The following is a 19,529-nucleotide window of genomic DNA, read 5'->3' on the forward strand; positions in this document are numbered from 1 at the left end:
ATTAAAAAGTGTCTAATAAACGCAAATTAAAAAATTATTATGGATTGAACCGATTGAGTTCAACATTAGAATTTTAAGGGGGAAGTATTCTCGTTTGAAAAGTTGAAAAAAGGTATTTTTCAGAACATTTTTTTTTTTTAGGAAGACACAAGAATCAATTAATATCAAACTTTGTATAGTCTTTTATAGTTCATTTAACCGTTAACATTTTTTTCTTAGGAATCAATTAAACCAACTCAATACTTATAGCTGAACGTATCAGACTAAATTATTTTATTTTAGTTGTGCAACAAATTTTTTTTCTTAGTGTGAGAACTCAGGTAGCGAGCCGACGTTATTTTTCATCATTTTGACGTCAAAAAATGACAAACTACGTCAACTTGCTACGTGGGAACAAAAGCAATAAAATTCTAATGTTGAACCTTACCAGTTTCGACAAAAGTTAACTTATATGCTTTTATTTATAACCAGGCTTTACTTTTTTTTTTCATTCAGGAATAGATCCGCCTGTTAGTTCCTAAGTTCGCCTAATCCACAACAGACACGTCGAACGTCATGTCGAGTGACGAGGATCAGCAGCAGCAGCAGGAGGAGGAGGAGAAACCATTCGTCGTGGAGCGCGCGAAAACCGGCCGCGCGAAATGCAAGAGGTGCAAATGTCCGCTCGAAAAGGACGAGATACGGATCGGGAAGTACGTGGCGAGCTTCTTCTCGGACGGCAAGTTGATGCCGGCCTGGCACCACGTCACTTGCATGTTTGAAGCGTTCGCGAAACAACGCGCCAGCACCAAGAGGATCGACGATCCCGCGGAGGACGTGAAGGGTTGGGAGCAATTGTCCGACGACGACAAAAAGATCATTCTGGACAAGCTGGAGGCATTCGAGAAATCTTGTAATTATCTTATATTGAGAGCAAGTGTCTTCTTCGATTTATATTCGCGAAAAAATATTCATTTTCGAATATTTTTTCTTTCCGAATATTTTAGCTGAAAAAAGAAACATTTTTAGAATCGTCTATTATCTAATTATCTTTTTGAAACAAATCTTCTGGATTTGAAATTTAATTTTTTTACAACAAAAAGATCGAGGGAGATTATTATTTATTGCAGTTCCCCAATTCTCAGCATCACGTTGTTTTTTATCTCTTGTGACATTGGATTAGGATTTTATTACGGTAGATAGATAAAATTAGCTAAAGAACGTTATCTGAAGTTTTGTTAATCATTTGACTGCTTAAATTAATTATAATTATAATTCACAGGCTATATTTTATATGGCTTGTGAATTATAATTATAAATGAAAGCAGTTGGCTTGGCCGCGCACTTCTTCATACAAAAATAATTTAAGTAGAGTTATTAACATCACTTCGTAGTACATAATAAATTGAATAGCCTTTAATGTTTTCTTCTAGCGCCGGGCAAAGCTTCGAAGAAGGCTCCAACGTCACGTAAAGCGGCTCCCTCTTCTGGTAATTCCTCGGGGAAAACACCCAAGAAGGCTCCGGAGCAGAAAAAGATTGTGGCGGATGTTAAAGAAAAAAATAAGGGGAAAGATAAAGAGGGGCAAAGCAAAGTCCCATCGAAGGATGATTCCTTTCGCGAATTCCGACGCGTGTGCAGCAACGTCGCCGACGTCGACGCCTACACCGACAAGACTGCGGTTATTAAGAAGATGTTCACGAAGGGATCGCTGGGAGGTAAGTAAAGTTTCTTGTTTCTAATTCATCAAGAACATATATGTATCTCGCGTAAACGAATGAACGAACGACTGTTTAATAAAAGAAATCTTTTCGAATGTTTTTAACGAGAGGGAAACTGTATGCAGGATCATTGCACCAGCCAAACTGTCAGTCAGTAAATGACTGTTTAAGAAAAATATTGAAATAATGAGACTTTAAAATAATAAATTGCAAATAAATTGATATTCTTTAGATCCAATTTTCGCACATATTTAATTAAAATATCATTTTTTATATGAAAATGCAATTAATGTTAAGTTTTTTTATTTGTTTATTGACTGAGTGCAGTGATCCTGTTACTTAATTTATATATTGATATTATCTCATTATACTTACTAAGAAAATTATTACATTGTCCAAAATGGATGATTCACTATTAAAAATTGAACTATGTTTATTTAGACTAAATTCATTTTGGGCGAGTTGCAGTTTTGTCAATGCTTTGAAGATTAAAAATATTAGAAGATTTTTAAAAATATTTTAGATTATAAATGTTCTGAATTTATGGATTTTAGATTATAGATTTTATTTTAGTTCTCAACTTATATAGTTGCCCGCGAGAAACTCCTTGCTCTTTTTTCGATTATGCCACGAATATTCTTGTACAATACGAAAACATTTGTTCAAGAATTGATAGGTAAATAATATATTGTCAATTGATAGTGCGTGGCGAGATTGATCAGAGACGAGGTAACAATTCAATCGTCTTTTACAAAATTGCGGTCGATTTGTCTCTCTCGCGATTGCGAGAGGAGATCCGTTCCCATTGCTACCCATTGTGTTTTTTTCTTAATATACAGAGGAGAGTGGATATATCCTTATCCGAAATATAAGTGTTTTCTCAAGTAGCAGGCTGACATTGTCATCATTTTGACGTTAAAATTTTTGTTAACGTTTTTGACGACATTTTAACGACAAATAACGTCAGCTTGCTACCTGGATTATGAATCAGAGTTCTTATGATATTTTCACGAGGGTGTATCGAAATAGGAAGGTGTTTACTAACGATTTACCTTGTTGTTCTCACGTTTAATATGAATCTTTCTACAGAGGAAGATTTCTGAAGAATTTATGCTTCATCGCTGATGCGATGGACCTGTCGTAATTAAATATAATATATAGCGAATAAACAGAATTTTTGCGCGATTTTTTTTTCTTGAAATAATATTAAATGCGCAAATAAAGAATTTGTCAATATTTTGTATTATATTTCTAGACAAAGAACGACAAGAAGAGAGAACAGATGTGTTCCAAAAAGAATACCAACGATTAAATATGAAAAAAAAGTTATTGAAAAAAAATCGTGATTTTTATCGATCTAAATTACAATTGTAAAGGTAAAAAAAACGCAAGAAAGAGAGAGGAGTCGTAGGGGGAGGGAAAGAGAGAGAAAAAAGTGCGAGGGTGAAAAAAGAGCGGTTCCCGTATCACGTAGAACGATACGATAATGCGTTTCGGAGCCGATAATTGCGATCGGCAAAATAATGATGGGTATCGTCGGTTCGCGGGTGCCGATTGATTGACTCGGTGGCGCCTACGCGGTCGTGATTGTCACGCCTTCTGATTGCAATGTGTCACAGTATCCGACATATTATATTTCATGGTAGGACACTAATTTTGAGAAAAAATGATAACAATGATATTTATGCATTCCCTTTTTTTTTAATTTTTACGACCGATTGCTGCCAGCCGAAGGTTGGCCAAAAACAGAGGAAGTATGCGTTTCACCGAGGCAGATCGGTTATTTTTCTTTTTGTTTCTATAGACGGTTTTAAGAGTGACATCGTGCTCTGGTGTAAACTGTTGCTGCCCGGCGCCGTGAAGAGAATTTACAACTTGCAGAGCAAACAGCTGATAAAGTTGTTCGCGCGATTATTGGTCCAGGATGAGGACGAGATGCTGGAACATCTGGAGCAGGGCGACGTGGCAGAGACGATCAGCGTGTTCTTTGAAAGTAGCGTTGCCGTGTCGCCTTGCGCCGCGAGCGTATTAACGATCCAAGACGTAAGTTATAATAATTTTATGAATTTTGAGAACCAATAGACGGTCACGGTAGACGGTGAAAAATTGGAGAATTAGATAACTGAACAAATTGTCGCAATTTAAAATCTGTAATTAGATTCTGATCAATTTTAATTAGACAATTCATTCAATTCTTTTAATTTAATTTTTCGGTTTTTCTCTTGATGGAAAAATTTAGTCATTAAAAAAAATTGAATTAAGAGCGTTATAGGTTTAATATAATGCATTAAAACTTTTATTTTAAATGTGATTAATTAAATAGGATATTTAATTATAATCAGTGTAATCAAAATTAAATAGCTAATTGTGGGGTTAAAGATATAATAATAAAACTATTTTAAGTCGATACATAATTTATTAGAAAAATAATGCAAACGTGCACTGAATGATTCATCAAAGTCTCGTGATTGTTTTAATGCGCTTTATCCGATAGGTCGATCTCTTTTTGGAAAACTTGTCGCGTCTGACCAAAGAGGAGGAACAGATCCAGCATTTTCGATCAATCCTAAATAAGTAAGTTCGTTGATCGTTAACGTTCTAAAAATATGTCTGCTGCATGCGAAGTGATCTCGAATTATTTATCAGTGAAATAAATATACGAACGTGCTGTGATTAAGTCACGCTGCTCCGAATGTTCCATTTGGGATATTAACGGGATATAAAACAAGCGATAATATTTTATTATTGCCGTAAATTTTAACTAGTGTTTGGTAGTTTATTGCATTCACATTAATATTACTTTTTTATTTTTTTCTTAAAAATTTTATTTATTGCATTACAAATGTTTTTACAAAGTATGTGAACGATGTTTGCAACTGAACGGTAAACGCTGTTTTTTTTTTATATTTATTTGAAACCGTTACGAACGTTCAATAAAAATTTTAGATGCACCGCCAACGATCTGAAGATGATCATACGTCTGATCAAACACGATCTAAGGATTAACTCTGGACCGAAACACATGTGAGTGCGCGTACTCATGGTTTTTTTTTTTATTAGTGAATCAATATACTCAATAATTAAAATAAACATATTTACATTATAAATTCAGTCTCGAGGCGGTCCACCCGGACGCGTACAAGGCCTTCCAGATGTCCCGAGATCTGGAAACGGTGGTGCGACGTTTCCTGCCGGATCAGGAAAAGCCTTGCACCTCGGGCTTACCTTTAAGTCGGAATAAAGTGGCCCTTTCGCTGATGACACCCGTTTTACCAATGCTGGTATATAGAAATAAATTCACGACAATGATCTCTAATCTTTTAATATAATAATTTATTATTTTATCATTTTAACTAAACTTTTTAATTTGATTCAATTATTCTAGTTCGATCATTTGTATATTTAACTTAAGTACATAATTACTAAAACTGAAGAAATTTCATCAAGTTGAAAAATGTAGTCAAGTTAATTTTTTTCTCAGCGTACACTTGATATATAATTAAAATATAATATTAATTATTTTTATACACACAAATTATTTATACGTGAAAACAAAATTACTAAGCTGAAGTACCTAAAAATTTAGTTAGATCTAAAAAGAATTTTATTAGACCATCAAAATAATTATGTACGGCGCTCAAATTGATTATACCAGAATATCCAATTCTTTTTGCGGTATTATTCATCATGCTTGAACATCTTACATAATTATTGATGATTTAATAAAATTATTTTTTGATTTGTATCAGGATAAATTTATAGGAACTTCAGCAAAACCATTCTTTTTTTTTGTGTTATTTAGGAGTTGAGTAAATACACACATTAGATCGTTTATTAACTCATTTGTCATTATCATCACAAGAGAGAGAGAAAGACATTTATTTTAATAATTAAGTCATCTTTAGATACAATATTAACGAAATACTTTATAATTACATTACACATTAATATGCAAATTCTACATTGGAAAAGCTAATTAATCATACACTGTTATTAATTATTTGTTATTAGTTAATTACTAGCCATAATTGACTAATCAGCCGGATAGATAATTAATTAATTTAATAAAGGCAGAAGCATGCACCTCCGTGGAAATGGCGATGCGGAAGTGTCCAAATGGGATGTTGTCGGAAGTCAAGTACGACGGCGAGCGCGTGCAAGTGCACAAAAACGAAAACGAGTTCCGATACTTTAGCAGATCCCTCAAGCCGGTTTTGCCGCACAAGGTAGAGATGATAATATTCGTGGAAATGCGTAAACCATTTTAAAATTAATATTATTTTAATGTAATTTAAAAGCTGCACGCGATGTTATATAAATATAAGAAGAAATGGAAGAAAAAACAGAAAAGAATAATACTAACGATCTTTAGGATTTGATTTTTTTTTCGAAATGATATTGCAAAAATGGCACTTTGCGAAGCGCAAAGATTATTGATGAATCTTGTAAATTACACGTTTTTTTTTAAAGAAATTTGATTAAAAAAGATTTTTGGGTTTTTTTAAATTTCGGCAATTTTAATACATTTGTAAAACATTTGTTTTTCACTAAAAAGTGGTCTGAGCTCACTATTCTTTAAATTGTGGTAGAAAATGTACTTTAAAGAAATAAATGAAAGGGACTTTATATTATTTTCTTATTAAATATTTTTAAGAGAGAAAAAAAAGAAAAATGGATTTTACACCTAATTTATTACGAAACAAATGCAAAGATAAATTGTTCTAAACAATGTGACGTGCAGCAATTATTTTAAACGATTGACTACAATTTACGTTATTATTTTTAAGCTAGTTTTTTTGGAAGAGTGTCAGATAAAACTTATTTGATATTTTTTACGCGATGATCAAAAAAATAATGAAATCTGAAACGTGCGGTGACAAAATACGACGAAAGAATTTTCGGGTTTAAGAGCGGACGATGAGCAATCTACTTTTGCAGGTGAATTTATTTAAGGATTACATAGGGCGAGCGTTTCCCGATGGTGACGATTTAATTCTCGATTCTGAGATTCTCATGGTCGACAATGAGACCGGGCAACCTTTGCCGTTCGGCACTTTAGGAATTCACAAAGTAAGAAGTTTCGCTTCTCTTGTCACAAATATGTACCTTCTCTTTGTTCTATCTTTCTGACGATTTATAAATGCAACAGTTTTGTATTTATATCATTTAATAATTTATTAATGAATCTTTGAATTAAATACGGAATTTACAATAATATTGTGTTGCAATAATTTTTAATGATATTTTAAATAATAATAATAATAGTAATAAGTAAGACATTTTAACATACGTGATCGAGTTTGCTTTTAGAAAGAAGAATTCAAAAACGCCAATGTGTGCCTTTTCGTCTTCGATTGTTTATATTACAACGGCGAGATACTGATAAACAAGTAAATATTGAGTTTCTACAAAAAGTATACAGCAGAACCTTATAAATAATTATAAATTCTTTTGATGACTACGTTCAATTTTTTTTCTCTCTCCCTCTCGTTGTTTAGATCTATGCTGGAGCGCAGGAACATCTTGAAGGATAGGATGACCGAGATACCGAATAGAATAATGTTGTCGGAAGTTCACGAAGTGCATGTGAGGAAATAAAATTTATAAAATATAGAGCGCTAATTGCTATTAATTTACAACGTGGATTATGAATCGCGGATTCTGGTTTCAGGAGCCGCGGGAATTAGCGGAAAGGATTATCCACGTGTTGAAATTGGGTCTCGAGGGTTTGGTTCTGAAAGACATCGATGTACGTATCGATTCTTGTAGATGCGTAGTCTTTTCTGTTTTGTAGAGATTTTGGCATTATATTCTTTCGATAACACTGTCGATGTAATCAATTACATAATTTTAGACACAATTATTTATTATATCAAAATTATTTATACAAGTGTATAGTGTTTCTCTTGTTTTCTGTGTCTACAATTTTCGATGATAAAGTCGGTTTTAAATTTTTGAAGATCTTTGCGCCGTTCTCGCGAAGCTTCTCTTCGTGAATCGTCAGGCATTTGGATTTTAATCTGTCTTGAAATTTTCGCACTTTCAGAGCAAATACGAGCCGGGCAAGAGGCACTGGTTGAAGGTAAAAAAGGACTATCTGTGCGGCGGTGCGATGGCTGATAGCGCAGATCTCGTTGTGCTTGGTGCATGGTACGGCACGGGCAACAAAGGTCCGTATCAATCGCCTTATCGCGAAAAATTTCCAACATAGATTTGTACACCGAAAATTATCGTGGGATAATTTCTATTGGATAATTTTAATTATTTAAAGACATCGAATAATCCTTATTGTCGCGATTAAATAGACTTAATATTGAACCTTGCGATTTAATTTACTTTTTATTCTTTTATAGTTTTTTTTTAATAGGAAAAAGTTAAAGAGTAAGTTAAATTAAAATTACATTTTTAAATCGATACTTATTTCAACCCAGATAACAAAGAAAATTCTTTTCAAAAAGAATTCTTTTCCCCTGAATTATGAAATAAATTTTTTTTTATCTCGTTTCTGTTCTGAAAACACTCTTAAGAATTTAAAGAGAATTCTGAGCTTCTTTTTTTTAAATACGAAAGGAAGAATTTTTTTTATATTATTCAACAGATTATAAAGAATTAAAAAAAAGAATTTTTTCTGAACTTATAATAATCGTCTGTGCTACTTGGGAATTGTTTTTTTTTACTTTGTAGAGAAATAACCGATTATTCACACTGACTCGACGTCGAAACGTTCTCGACACTTAGATGATTTGCTTTTTTTTTCTTAAATTGATTTCACAGGCGGCATGTTGTCAGTCTTCCTAATGGGCTGCTACGACCAGAAGCGCGACAAGTGGTTAACCGTTACCAAAGTAAATAAAATGTTTAATGAATCTTACATGTCAGCTCGAGTCAGAGAGAGATTGGAGATCACGCTTGTCGTCGTAGGTACACACGGGGCATGACGATGCCACTCTGGCGGTGCTTCAGGATCAACTCGACATGGTGAAGATCGGCAAAGACCCGGAGAAGCTACCGAGCTGGTTGCACGCCAAGAAACCCATGGTGCCGGATTTTGTGGCGAGGGATCCCAAGGTAATCCAACGCGTCAATCCGTCGATTAACACTTCAACTTCAATTTCATTTTTTACGTCAACCATAAGCAATCGTACGTTAAACTTTTCGATATCTAATTTCCAAGTTTCTTTTAAAGTATCTTATAATCCAGAGTCGATGTTGCGTGTGAGTTCTCGCCAGATAGACACGATTTAATTGAAATTCTGTGTACTATACTTACATTCCAGTCTTCATGGGGAAAAAAAAACAGTATTGATATTAAATTAAAACTAATATGCTTTATAAAACACACAATTGTTATATATAAAAAAATTCTTGTTTACATATGATAATAAAAATAATAATTTTGTTTACGTATAATTTAATCTTTTTTTAAGAATTTGATACTTTTAAATTTTAGCAGAATATTTATAAAATTTGTATTTTAGTACATATTAAAATAGTCATCTAAAAAGCACAATTTGATTAATTTGATAATAATAGTATTAAAAACTTCTAATTTTTGGTTTTAAAAGATATTTTTTTTATCTAATATTTTTTCCTTTCAATTTATGAAAATTATTATTGAATGATGAAAATATTATTTTTTAAATCAAACTATATAAAATTCTTTATGTAAGCAAATTTAACGCTGATTATAACGCTCATTTCAACATTTAACATTTTGAATTAAAACAACGATATTCTCAAAATAAGAAATGTTCTTTTTTTCAGTGCAAGGATTTAAGACATTTTATTTTTTTCTCTGAACGTTACTTAATTTCTTTCCGATTCTGTGTTTAGTCGATTAATCAATATAATCATTAATATCCCGCTATTCTCATCTCGTTCGGATCATTCAATTCTCATTTTCGAGGACGTGAACTATGGACTCCCCATAACACAAAATTAATATGGCTCCGCCACATTAATGCGCTACAACCGTTAATCGTTATTTCGATGGCGGGACAAACAGAAGCAGCCGGTGTGGGAGATAACGGGCGCCGAGTTCACGAACCAAGGGGTGCACACCGCGGAGGGTATCAGCATCCGGTTTCCGCGCGTCACACGGATCCGCGACGACAAGGACTGGTCGACGGCCACCAACCTGGATGAGCTGCGCACTCTCTTCCGAAGGAAGCCCGAGTCCGTCAATTTTGATCACCTACTCGGCACGTTGGGGGATGCCGAGGACGTCCCGAGGAAGAAGCTGTCCGATTCTGCAAGCACGTCGCCAAGGAAGACCAAAATAGCAAGAATCAACTCGTGGGACGAGCCATCGACGAGTTACAAGGTGAAGGAGGAGCCGATGGACATCAAGAAAGAAGTCAAAGGGTCGCTTCCAACAGAAGGCCGAAAGAAACGAAAGGAGGATGAAAGCGACGAAACCTCGCCCGACAAAATCCGATCGGAGAAAAAGAGATCGAAGGTAAAGCGCGAAATTAAGAGGGAAACGGAGGCTCCTTCGTCGACAAGATTCAAGAAGGAGGGAAGAGCGGATTCGGGAAGCGAACGGCAAGGGGAAGATCGTCTCGCTGGCGGGACGGAGAGATCTTTCGAGTCCTCGTTCGACGCGAATACCTCCGATTCGGATATTGAGGATGCCGTAAGTGATACCACTTCTTTTCTTTTAGCTTTTCTAGAAGAAATTATCTCGATCGAGATAATTTCTGTATGACCGCAAAATCTTTCCAATTTCCTACGTTTCTTTCCTGACGACTTTGCGAATCTCGGTTAGTAAACGTTTATTGCATCTCGATGTTGCACTTGGATAATTTAAAATTCTAAATAAAATTAAGATAAATTATATGTATTTGATTAAATTGTGAATTTTCTGGATAAAAGATAAAATGTACATTATTTTGTCCAGATAATTTTAAGACGATGCAAAACCGTTGAGCAAAACAATTTAGGATATAAAATCATATATTTTTATTTTTATTTTTCAAAAATTCATTTCCTAGAAACGAAAATTTTTTAAATAATTTTTGATTTGACAAAGAAAGTTACTCTTTTAATTTAGTTAAAGTAAATAAAAATTAAAGTTGAAAAATATTGAGGGAATATATAACTCACATTATAATTTCTGACAAAGTTCCTGTAAAAGTTTTTAAACCACTTATAGTTTTGCGCTGCAATTTTCTGATTTTTGCAATTTGTTGTTATTATTTAAAAATAATTTTTTCGTTAACACAAATAGCAATTTAGAGATTGAAGCTAAGGGCAATATTTTTGACTCGTTGTTCACATTAATTTAGATAATTTGAAAGAAATAACGCTTCTTTTATCTGAGATAAAGATGGGCATAATATACATTTTAATAATGTGTATAAAGATAAAATAAAGAGCCATTTTTTTAACCTAGATAATTATGTAGGTCGTTTTATATAGAAAAGAAGACATACACTACCTGTCCTCTTGTTGTTTTTTGATTCGTATTTACTCAATTAATTTGATCCTGCGCCCGAATAACATTAGTCATCATCTATCGCTAACTTGCGCTCTGTTTATTCTATTCTCTGCGTATGTTTGTCCTCGAAAACCGTTTATTTATTTATGCTATACATATAGTTTCCTGTTGCGCGGATGCATTAACGCTGTCCGGTGCGCTCTTTCCCGGCATCCTCGCTGAAATTTTTCCGTGATATTTGAAGAAGGAACACATCTTTCTTGGTAAAACTGCATCTTAGGACCGACCTCATCGATTTCGATGATCTTGACATGTATTAAGGACTGAAAAATTTGCGAAAAATTATTATATGCAGTGTTTTACCTTTCTTTTTGCTATTAATTACACCCAGAGAAAAGTTTCTTCGAGTAAAAAGTATTTGTTTGAAGCAAAGAAATGTGTGCATTGCTGCAAGGCTAAAGAAAAGTTTCTTTGATTTGAAGAAATTTTTTCGTTGTTTCTTTTATTATAATTGAAGAAATTATAGAAATAGTTTGGTTGCATAAGACAAATCTTTTTAAATGAAAGAAGTATATTTTAAAAACCAGAACAACTACATTATTTCTTGTCTACATTTTTGTCAGTACTTTATTTGAATTAAAAAATTATTTGTTCAAATTAAACAAATTCTTTGAACAAATAATCTATTTGCTTAAAAAAAAAGTTAATATTATTTGATTTTAAAGATAATGAAAGCAAAAAATTATTTGATTTATTTTCACTACAACAAAAGAACTGAATTTAAGAAACGATTTCATCAATTTAAACATAACTTTTCTCTAGGTGTAACGTAGAAATCAGATGCTAATAATTAAGGAGAGGGGGAAACAGCTGTTAAATAATATAGTCGAATTTCATTAGCTTGTGAAAAGGCAAAGGAAATCGATGAGAACCGCAGATCGCGAAGTCCCTTTATGAATGCGATATTACATTCGCGACAAAATGTTTCGCTTCGGCCGTTTGAAATGTTCCTCCTGCGAGGAAGAAGTTATCTGTTCAAAGAAGCGAAAAGAGCATGATCGTCTTGATTTTCTTGTTAGATGGTCTTATCTCACACATGACGATTACTTGCATTTTTTTTCTTTTTTTTTTTATTGAAACGGATGACTTTATCGTCAGATTTTTCTTTTTATATATTCTTTTATGCTGTTAGGGGACAATGATAAATACGTCTCTTTTTCCTCCTAATTTGTCATCACCAACGAAAGATAAAAGATTCCTTATCGTCAATCTCTTTCGCGTACAAACCTTGTTCCCGCTGTTCGCAATTCGCTATCTGTATTTCACGATGCTGAAACATCAAGCCACTTCTGTGACTCTTCTGCGTGTCGGTCTCCTCCATTTATCTTCTTGGAAGTTATCTAGCGTAACTGTCACTTACCTAGCCAGGCGCATGTACTGTAATTTCGTCGCACTCGCATTTACTTTTAACCTTGCGTGCAGTACAATATTTCACTTGAATAGTCTATTCATTTGAACTTTATGATTGTTGCACACTCGATTGCACATATTATTTTGCACATTAAATTTATATAATTATTATATACCGTTATATAATTATAAAAATATAACGTAACAATAATTATTACACATACTATTATATATTGCAATATTATAAGGAATTTTATATTTTTTTATATTTTTGCCACATATACACATATTTATATTGATTTTTTATATAAACTGTTTTTATTTTTTTTTATATGAATTTGCTCGCTGCACTTTATCTTCTTTTCTTCTTTCTTTAAACTATTTAATCTTTGTATATTTTTTCTTTTAGTTACACGATATTTTGCTCGCTTTTTCCATCATAAATTTTCTTTCAGAAATTCAACAACGTGCTGCAAGATGTGCGAGCGAGTCTCGCACCTGGTTTCGATTCGAGCAGAAGAAAGAACGTACGACGATTGCTTAAAACGTATCCTTTCTTTCGTCGTTATTTTGATAATGATAATTCGCACGCCATTATGTTCGCTGTAATCACGTTATCTTTACACTTGCATTACATTCGCGATTTCATAAAAGCTCGATGATTTTATGATGGCCACGCTCGCCCCCGATAATTTCATAAACTTTTACCGCCCCCCGTTTTTCCTCCCATCCTCACTCTTTCTCTCTCTCTCTTTCTCTCCCTGGATCCTCTGATCGATTTTCGAAGTAACGCAATGTCAGCCTCGTACTAACGGGAAAGTTGCATTATCGGGACTTGTAACACGCGTTCACTATCTATGCATTCGCAATGAGGGTGTCTCGAGTCGTATTTTTCTTTTAAAAAAAATATATCATCGTACATTATAAAATCGTATAAGGTACTTGAGCCAAATAAGACTTACCTAACTTATTTCATATTTCGTAAACTCTGTTTACAGATATAAATGATTCAAAACGAAGTTTGACTTATGAGAGTCGGCACGAGGTGTTTGTGTGCACATAAAATTTATTAGTAATTAAACATGTTGGTAAAAAGCGTACATTAGACGTTTAATGTACGTCTTTTATCAACATGTATAATTTATTAATAAATTTTATGTGCACACAAACACCTTGTGTCGACTCTTATGGGTCAAACTGTGTTTTGAATCATTTATATTCGTTACACAGAGTCTGTATCTATCAATTTTTGTTTATTTACAGAGATATTGGAATAAACCAAGAGAATAGAATATTTATTTCAATCACTCGCAAAAATAAAATCATCTTTTATACAAAACATTTGTAAATAAACAAAAAAAATTTTTCTAACTTTGACATTAGTTCTCATTAAATATTTGTATTTTTAATAAGGCCCGAATCAAAAATAGAGCATAGTAAAAGAACTAAACATTATTTTTCAAATCTTTATTTTAAAATAATTATTAATTACAAAAATGAAATTTCTTAGCTCATAATTAATTTTAATTTTATCTCTAATTAATTTTCTAATTTTTGGAAATTCTTTGCCATTTGAGTACAATTTTAGCATCTCAAAAGTTAGCAGCATTGAAAATCAACTACATGTATATAAATGTACAAGTGGGAGTTATTTAAGTACATTATTTATAAAAAAAGCGTATACTTATTCCAAAAGTCGATATATATTATATTTATCTTTTTCCTATTAGGAAAGTTAGAAAGTTGAATAGTATTATAATATGCCGTTAATGAACCATAAAATAATGTATACTCACTAAACTTTGCAGCGAATTTTTATAAAAATAAAAGTTTTTTTAAATTCTTTTTTAGAGAATCTCCATATTTTTGTCCAACACATTTTACATTACGTGTTAAATTTAATTATATATCAATTACAATAATCGAGGTGTCTGCAACGTGTTACGTTGTAAGTTACATGAGGGATACAATTTACAAATCATCGAGAGAGACACAGAACACTCGACGGTGCTCGACAGTACTTATTGCAGTGTACATAAATCAGACTCTCGATGGGTTACAATAGCCAGAGACGTCACGCTGGCTCACGTAGAGGATCTTTGTTCCCAGAGCGATGTGTTCACGGCGTATGTCCCAGGTCAATTTTTCTCGTTCGTACGACACATCTTCGTTCTTTCCATCCTCTTTCTCCTTCCTTCTTCGGGGGAGCTAGTTCAGAGCCGAGTGTGACTACACCTGTGAACTATGATCTTCCTTGACAACGCTGAAACGTTAGACTCGGCGCCACGATAGTAACGCCGGTGAACGGACACGACTCGACGGCGACCCACGTCATCCACACGCGCACGGAAATTCCGTCCTCGGCCGTCCTCGGGGTGAGTTTGAACTAGTTAAGCGGCATAATGCACACGTGTCCCCCCCGTGAGATCGTGATACGCGATTGCGCGAGGGAAGGACCGACTTGGGACGAGTAAGAAATTCAATTTGGAGGACGATTTCCCGAGAAAAATCTGTTGGGTAAACTCCAGAAGGTATCTTACTCGAACACTCCTGTGTCTCGTGCGTAAATCTGGAAATATTTGAGTTGAGGCACGAATATACATCATACTTCTCGTTTGGATAAATAGCACGTCTACGCGGCGGATAAATTTTAAAATGTACAGGAAGTGCTTCCTGTAACTCGAGCATTCAGTGAAAGTCAACATTTTTTAATGGGACATTACTTTTTTTTTTATATTTATATAGCGATATAATTCATAAAAAGAAAACCGATTCAACTGTAGAATATGTTGGCTTTAAAATCACCTTAAACGTATGAAAAAGATTCATGTTTAAACGTTTTCTTTGTTTTTTTTATAACTACATTACTACGTTTAAAGAACGTGAGTGTGAAACGTTTAAAAAAATATTAATGATCTCGAAATCTCGTGAAATAATAAGCTTGAAATAAATGCTGTCTCTCATAATATTTGAAACCTTTCGAAACGAACGAGTTTTTGTTTTGATATTTTTTTCATATCATTAAGGATGTACAGAACATATAATCTTTGCAAAGTAATTAAAATTTGGAAATTTGTTTAATACTGAAACTTCAAATGAATTTATATATGTATGAAAGTTGTACGAATAAGTTTTATTTAATTACACATTTTTATAATTTATTTACTTTATTTGTTATTAAAAATTCAATAATTTTTTACGACATTATAATTTTTTGTGTAAGTTCTTTAAATATTCAAGATTATTTATACACAGTTTTATCGCGATTGACTGTTTAATTATCTTGTAAATAAATAAATTTTGTTTACTTTATAGAATGATCTCTGCATCGCAACGAAACTTTTATAAATTGTCTGGAATGTGTAAAGTACTTAAATAAAAAAATTCAGATGTTTTTTATTTCTTATTTTATTATTAATTATATTTTTATTAGATCACATGTCTACTTCTTATTGAAATACTTTTTTATTCAGATAGAAAATCGTTGCCAAATTTTTTCTACCACTTTCAAATACAATATAAACAGTTTGTGATTTTTTTAAAATAATTTTCTTAATGTTTTGAGAAATATTCTGTAAAACAACAGAGATATTCTAAACGATTGAGTTACAGAAGCTATCTTGCAAATAATACACAACAATATATTATTATATTATATATTTATATTACTTTATAAATTAATATCAATATTAATTTATTTATATTATATACCATATATTGCTATATATTACATAATTGCATATAAATTCATTTATAATTTGAGTAAAATCTCTTCCTCTTCGAACGTCGTGAAGTATTTTCACCGAGGGCTCCATTTTTTCCATTCGTCCCTTCGGTCAGCGATAACACCCCCGCAGATCCGCTAACGGCCGCCGGGAGCTGGCCTTTCCGCTTTTATCGTTGAAAAATCGCGGGGTGATCCGTCGACGCGGGCAACGCGGAAATTTAACGACGCGCGATCGTACGACGCGAACGGAATGGGATGGTGAGTGGTAAGGGGCTCATAACCGGATTAATCGCGGTTAATGCCGCGGCCATTACCGCCATCTCCGACGTTCAGCACTTTCCTCTCCTCGGGGTAGCTCGCGAAGCCACCACCCGGGTCCGATTAATCGCGTCAGCGTCGATTACCGTTCATTTTCCGCCGTTAATTACTCCGGCGTAACCGGAGAAGTCAACCAGGGAAACACATATTTACATGTGGCAAGCAGAACGTGATGTTATGAGGATTTTTCGCGTCACGATGACTCGCGTCGTCGATGAATGCCGACGGACTTTTTCTTCTCTCACTTTGTGTCCCCCTTTTTTTATATCGAATCCTAGCACACACCTTGATACAATTCATACGGTGCTTGCGTCATCAGCACTTATCGGATTTATTCGTTCTTTACTCGTTTAATAAATTTACGACGCGAAAGCCGCGAAAATGGACGATTTTCTCGGCTCGCGAAATTTGATAAACAACTTAAAAAGTGTTGTTTTATTAAATTAAGAATATTAAAAATAGTATATCCTATAATTAATAACATACTGCAATGTATTGTGTATATAATTATTAATATTATATATATTAGCTATGTATATAATCATAATAATACTATAAATAATAAATTTATATTGTTATTTATATTACTTATTGTAACATATATCATATTTTATTAAATACTTTTAAAACGTATCTCGCGCAACGCGGATAAATAATTCTCAAAGACATTGGATGTACTCGGAAAAGAATGTGGAACAGAGAGAAAGGAGTATTTCTATAATCGAGGTATTACGCGATTAAATTTGTTCGATAAAGTTCCACTTTTTACTTTGGTTCTTACACCGGTAAAGGGAGAAGGCGAAACGAACTTTCCGATAATATCCGCGTAAGACACGATTGTAAAACGTGAATTTTTTTTCTTTTACAAGGACTATGCGGAATATCCGCGGACCGTCAGGCACGTGAATGTGTCCTGGCTGGAGGAAACGGCGACGCGATCGAGGCGGCAGGACGAAATCTGGCATGCGGTCCAGCTGGCTGGCGATTACTGCAACTGCCCATGCACGCATCGATAACGCAGCAGGTATGCATCCCACGATTTATATAAATAACACAATGCACGTGTTTTTGATAAAATTTGTAAATGTTGGGAAAATATTTAAATTTATAATATTTATATTCGAATATATTTAGTTTGTAACTACTCTATAACAATACAAAACGTAAATGTTTGTTTGGTGAAAACAAAAAGTAGAAGGTAAAGGAGAGAAGAGTCTGATAAATTTTCTTCTTACTCTTCTAATTTTTTCTCCATACTTTAAGTAAATATTTTTACATATCTTTATAAATATTAGGTATGTGCAAAATACGTAATTTATGTACAACTTGCTTCGCAAATGTCTTTGATAAAATTTGTAAATGTCAAGAAAATATAAAAAAAAATATAACAGAGTAATGAAAGTAAAAAATAAAAACATAAGCAAAGAAAAAAGGAATGTTCTTGATCGACTATAAAACTACTTCTTGGTTTATCTGTCTAATATTTCTTTCTTATTTCAAGTAAATGTTTGCATGTATTTATGAAGATAAAGCATATGCAAAATTTATATATAAAACACTATTTACAAAAAAAGCATGCTTGAATCATGAATATTTTTAATAAAGTTTGTAAATGTTAAGAATATATTTAAATATATAACTGAGCATAATAGAAAAATTTTTAAACGAAAAAAAAGATAAAAACCAAGAAGAATGTTTTTAATTGATAATAAAAAATAAAATTACTTTTTTGGTTTATTTTTTTAATATTTCTTTTCTATTTCAAATAAATTTCTGCATACATTTATCGGGCATGTACGAAGCACACTCAATTTATATATGAAAAACGTGTTTGCGTCATAAATATTTTTAATTAAATTTGTAAATGTTGAGAAAATATTTAAAAATGTAATAAAGCACGATATAAGTTTTTTGAGGAGAATAAAAAATAAAAGCATAAGGCAAAAGAAAACAGGATGTCTTTGGACGACAATGAAATTACTTTCTGGTTTATCCTTTTAATTTTTTCCTCCTATTTCAAATAAATTTCTACACACTTTTATGAAGACGAAACGTATATAAAACATACGTGTGTTGTATATACTACGTAAGAATACAGACGAATAATAAATGATCGTCACATACTCATTCGCGCGGCGAACGAGTCGCTTCTGACTTTTTGAGGGATAAAATAATTGGGATAATCTTATCAAGAATTAACACAAAAAATTTGTGAACAATTGACGAAGTATGTTTCCGCTCTGTGTACGATTAAGCGAATTACAAGTGGATCCAATTCGCTAAGTGGCATCTCGACGATTAAACCCGGGGACTGCAAACAAGTAGTGTCGCGGTGAATTAAATTGTAACATCGTCGGCGCTTCGTGTTTCAGACGATCATTGCGAAATCAATCGACGGATAGGGGTGAGAAACATTTTACGCGATCGTGGGGCCAATTACAATAGTTTAATCATAGAACTCTGCGATGTGTACAGGCGAGACACATTGATAACAGACAAATGAGATTACGCATTAATTAAACATAGTATATATTTCTATATTGTATATTAATATATGTATGTGTATGTGTAATGTCGCGTGATATAGCGATACAATTGGTTGGCCGGTAGGTTTACAGCACGAAAGAAGAATCAGACTTGGCACGTGGTCGTCCGCGGTTATCCTCTGATATGTATCCTGCGATTGTACAATCCCTCTGCGTTTCCGTCACGTCCGCTCGTTGTTGTAATTTCATCGTTTGCGATTTGTCGCGTTCGGATTATATCATTCCTCCGTTATTTTTCTCTCGCTTCGCGCACTTAAGATAAACGTTCCAGTGACCGCACGTGTATCTACTTATCCGAACACTTGCGCAAAAACTTATTACTATCAATCTTAAATACCTTTTTTATCATAGCATTAAAATTTAATTGTCATCTTTAAATATTTAAGATT

At 33.3% G+C, this 19,529-nt stretch overlaps 1 protein-coding gene across 3 annotated transcripts in view; it reads left to right on the forward strand.

Moving 5' to 3' along the window:
* Positions 1-19,529, forward strand: part of LOC105202260 (DNA ligase 3) — a 96,862-nt gene that overhangs the window by 46,725 nt on the left and 30,608 nt on the right. For 2 of the 3 annotated variants that reach the window (XM_011170680.3, XM_011170681.3), the window contains 18 exons: positions 496-892; positions 1,413-1,697; positions 3,505-3,743; positions 4,195-4,274; positions 4,647-4,724; positions 4,813-4,981; positions 5,771-5,926; positions 6,639-6,770; positions 7,011-7,090; positions 7,199-7,286; positions 7,372-7,449; positions 7,747-7,870; positions 8,475-8,545; positions 8,622-8,768; positions 9,706-10,335; positions 13,005-13,096; positions 14,825-14,924; positions 17,464-19,215. In XM_011170680.3, the coding sequence (XP_011168982.2) occupies positions 556-892; positions 1,413-1,697; positions 3,505-3,743; positions 4,195-4,274; positions 4,647-4,724; positions 4,813-4,981; positions 5,771-5,926; positions 6,639-6,770; positions 7,011-7,090; positions 7,199-7,286; positions 7,372-7,449; positions 7,747-7,870; positions 8,475-8,545; positions 8,622-8,768; positions 9,706-10,335; positions 13,005-13,096; positions 14,825-14,924; positions 17,464-17,610 (3,033 nt within the window). In that variant the 5' untranslated portion in view covers positions 496-555 and the 3' untranslated portion in view covers positions 17,611-19,215. Of the gene's footprint in view, positions 1-495; positions 893-1,412; positions 1,698-3,504; positions 3,744-4,194; positions 4,275-4,646; positions 4,725-4,812; positions 4,982-5,770; positions 5,927-6,638; positions 6,771-7,010; positions 7,091-7,198; positions 7,287-7,371; positions 7,450-7,746; positions 7,871-8,474; positions 8,546-8,621; positions 8,769-9,705; positions 10,336-13,004; positions 13,097-14,824; positions 14,925-17,463; positions 19,216-19,529 lie in introns of those variants that run through there. The other variant, XM_039456682.1, reaches the window with a different exon arrangement.

Source organism: Solenopsis invicta, chromosome 13 (genome assembly GCF_016802725.1).
Source record: "Solenopsis invicta isolate M01_SB chromosome 13, UNIL_Sinv_3.0, whole genome shotgun sequence".
Taxonomy (NCBI): Eukaryota; Metazoa; Arthropoda; class Insecta; order Hymenoptera; family Formicidae; genus Solenopsis; species Solenopsis invicta.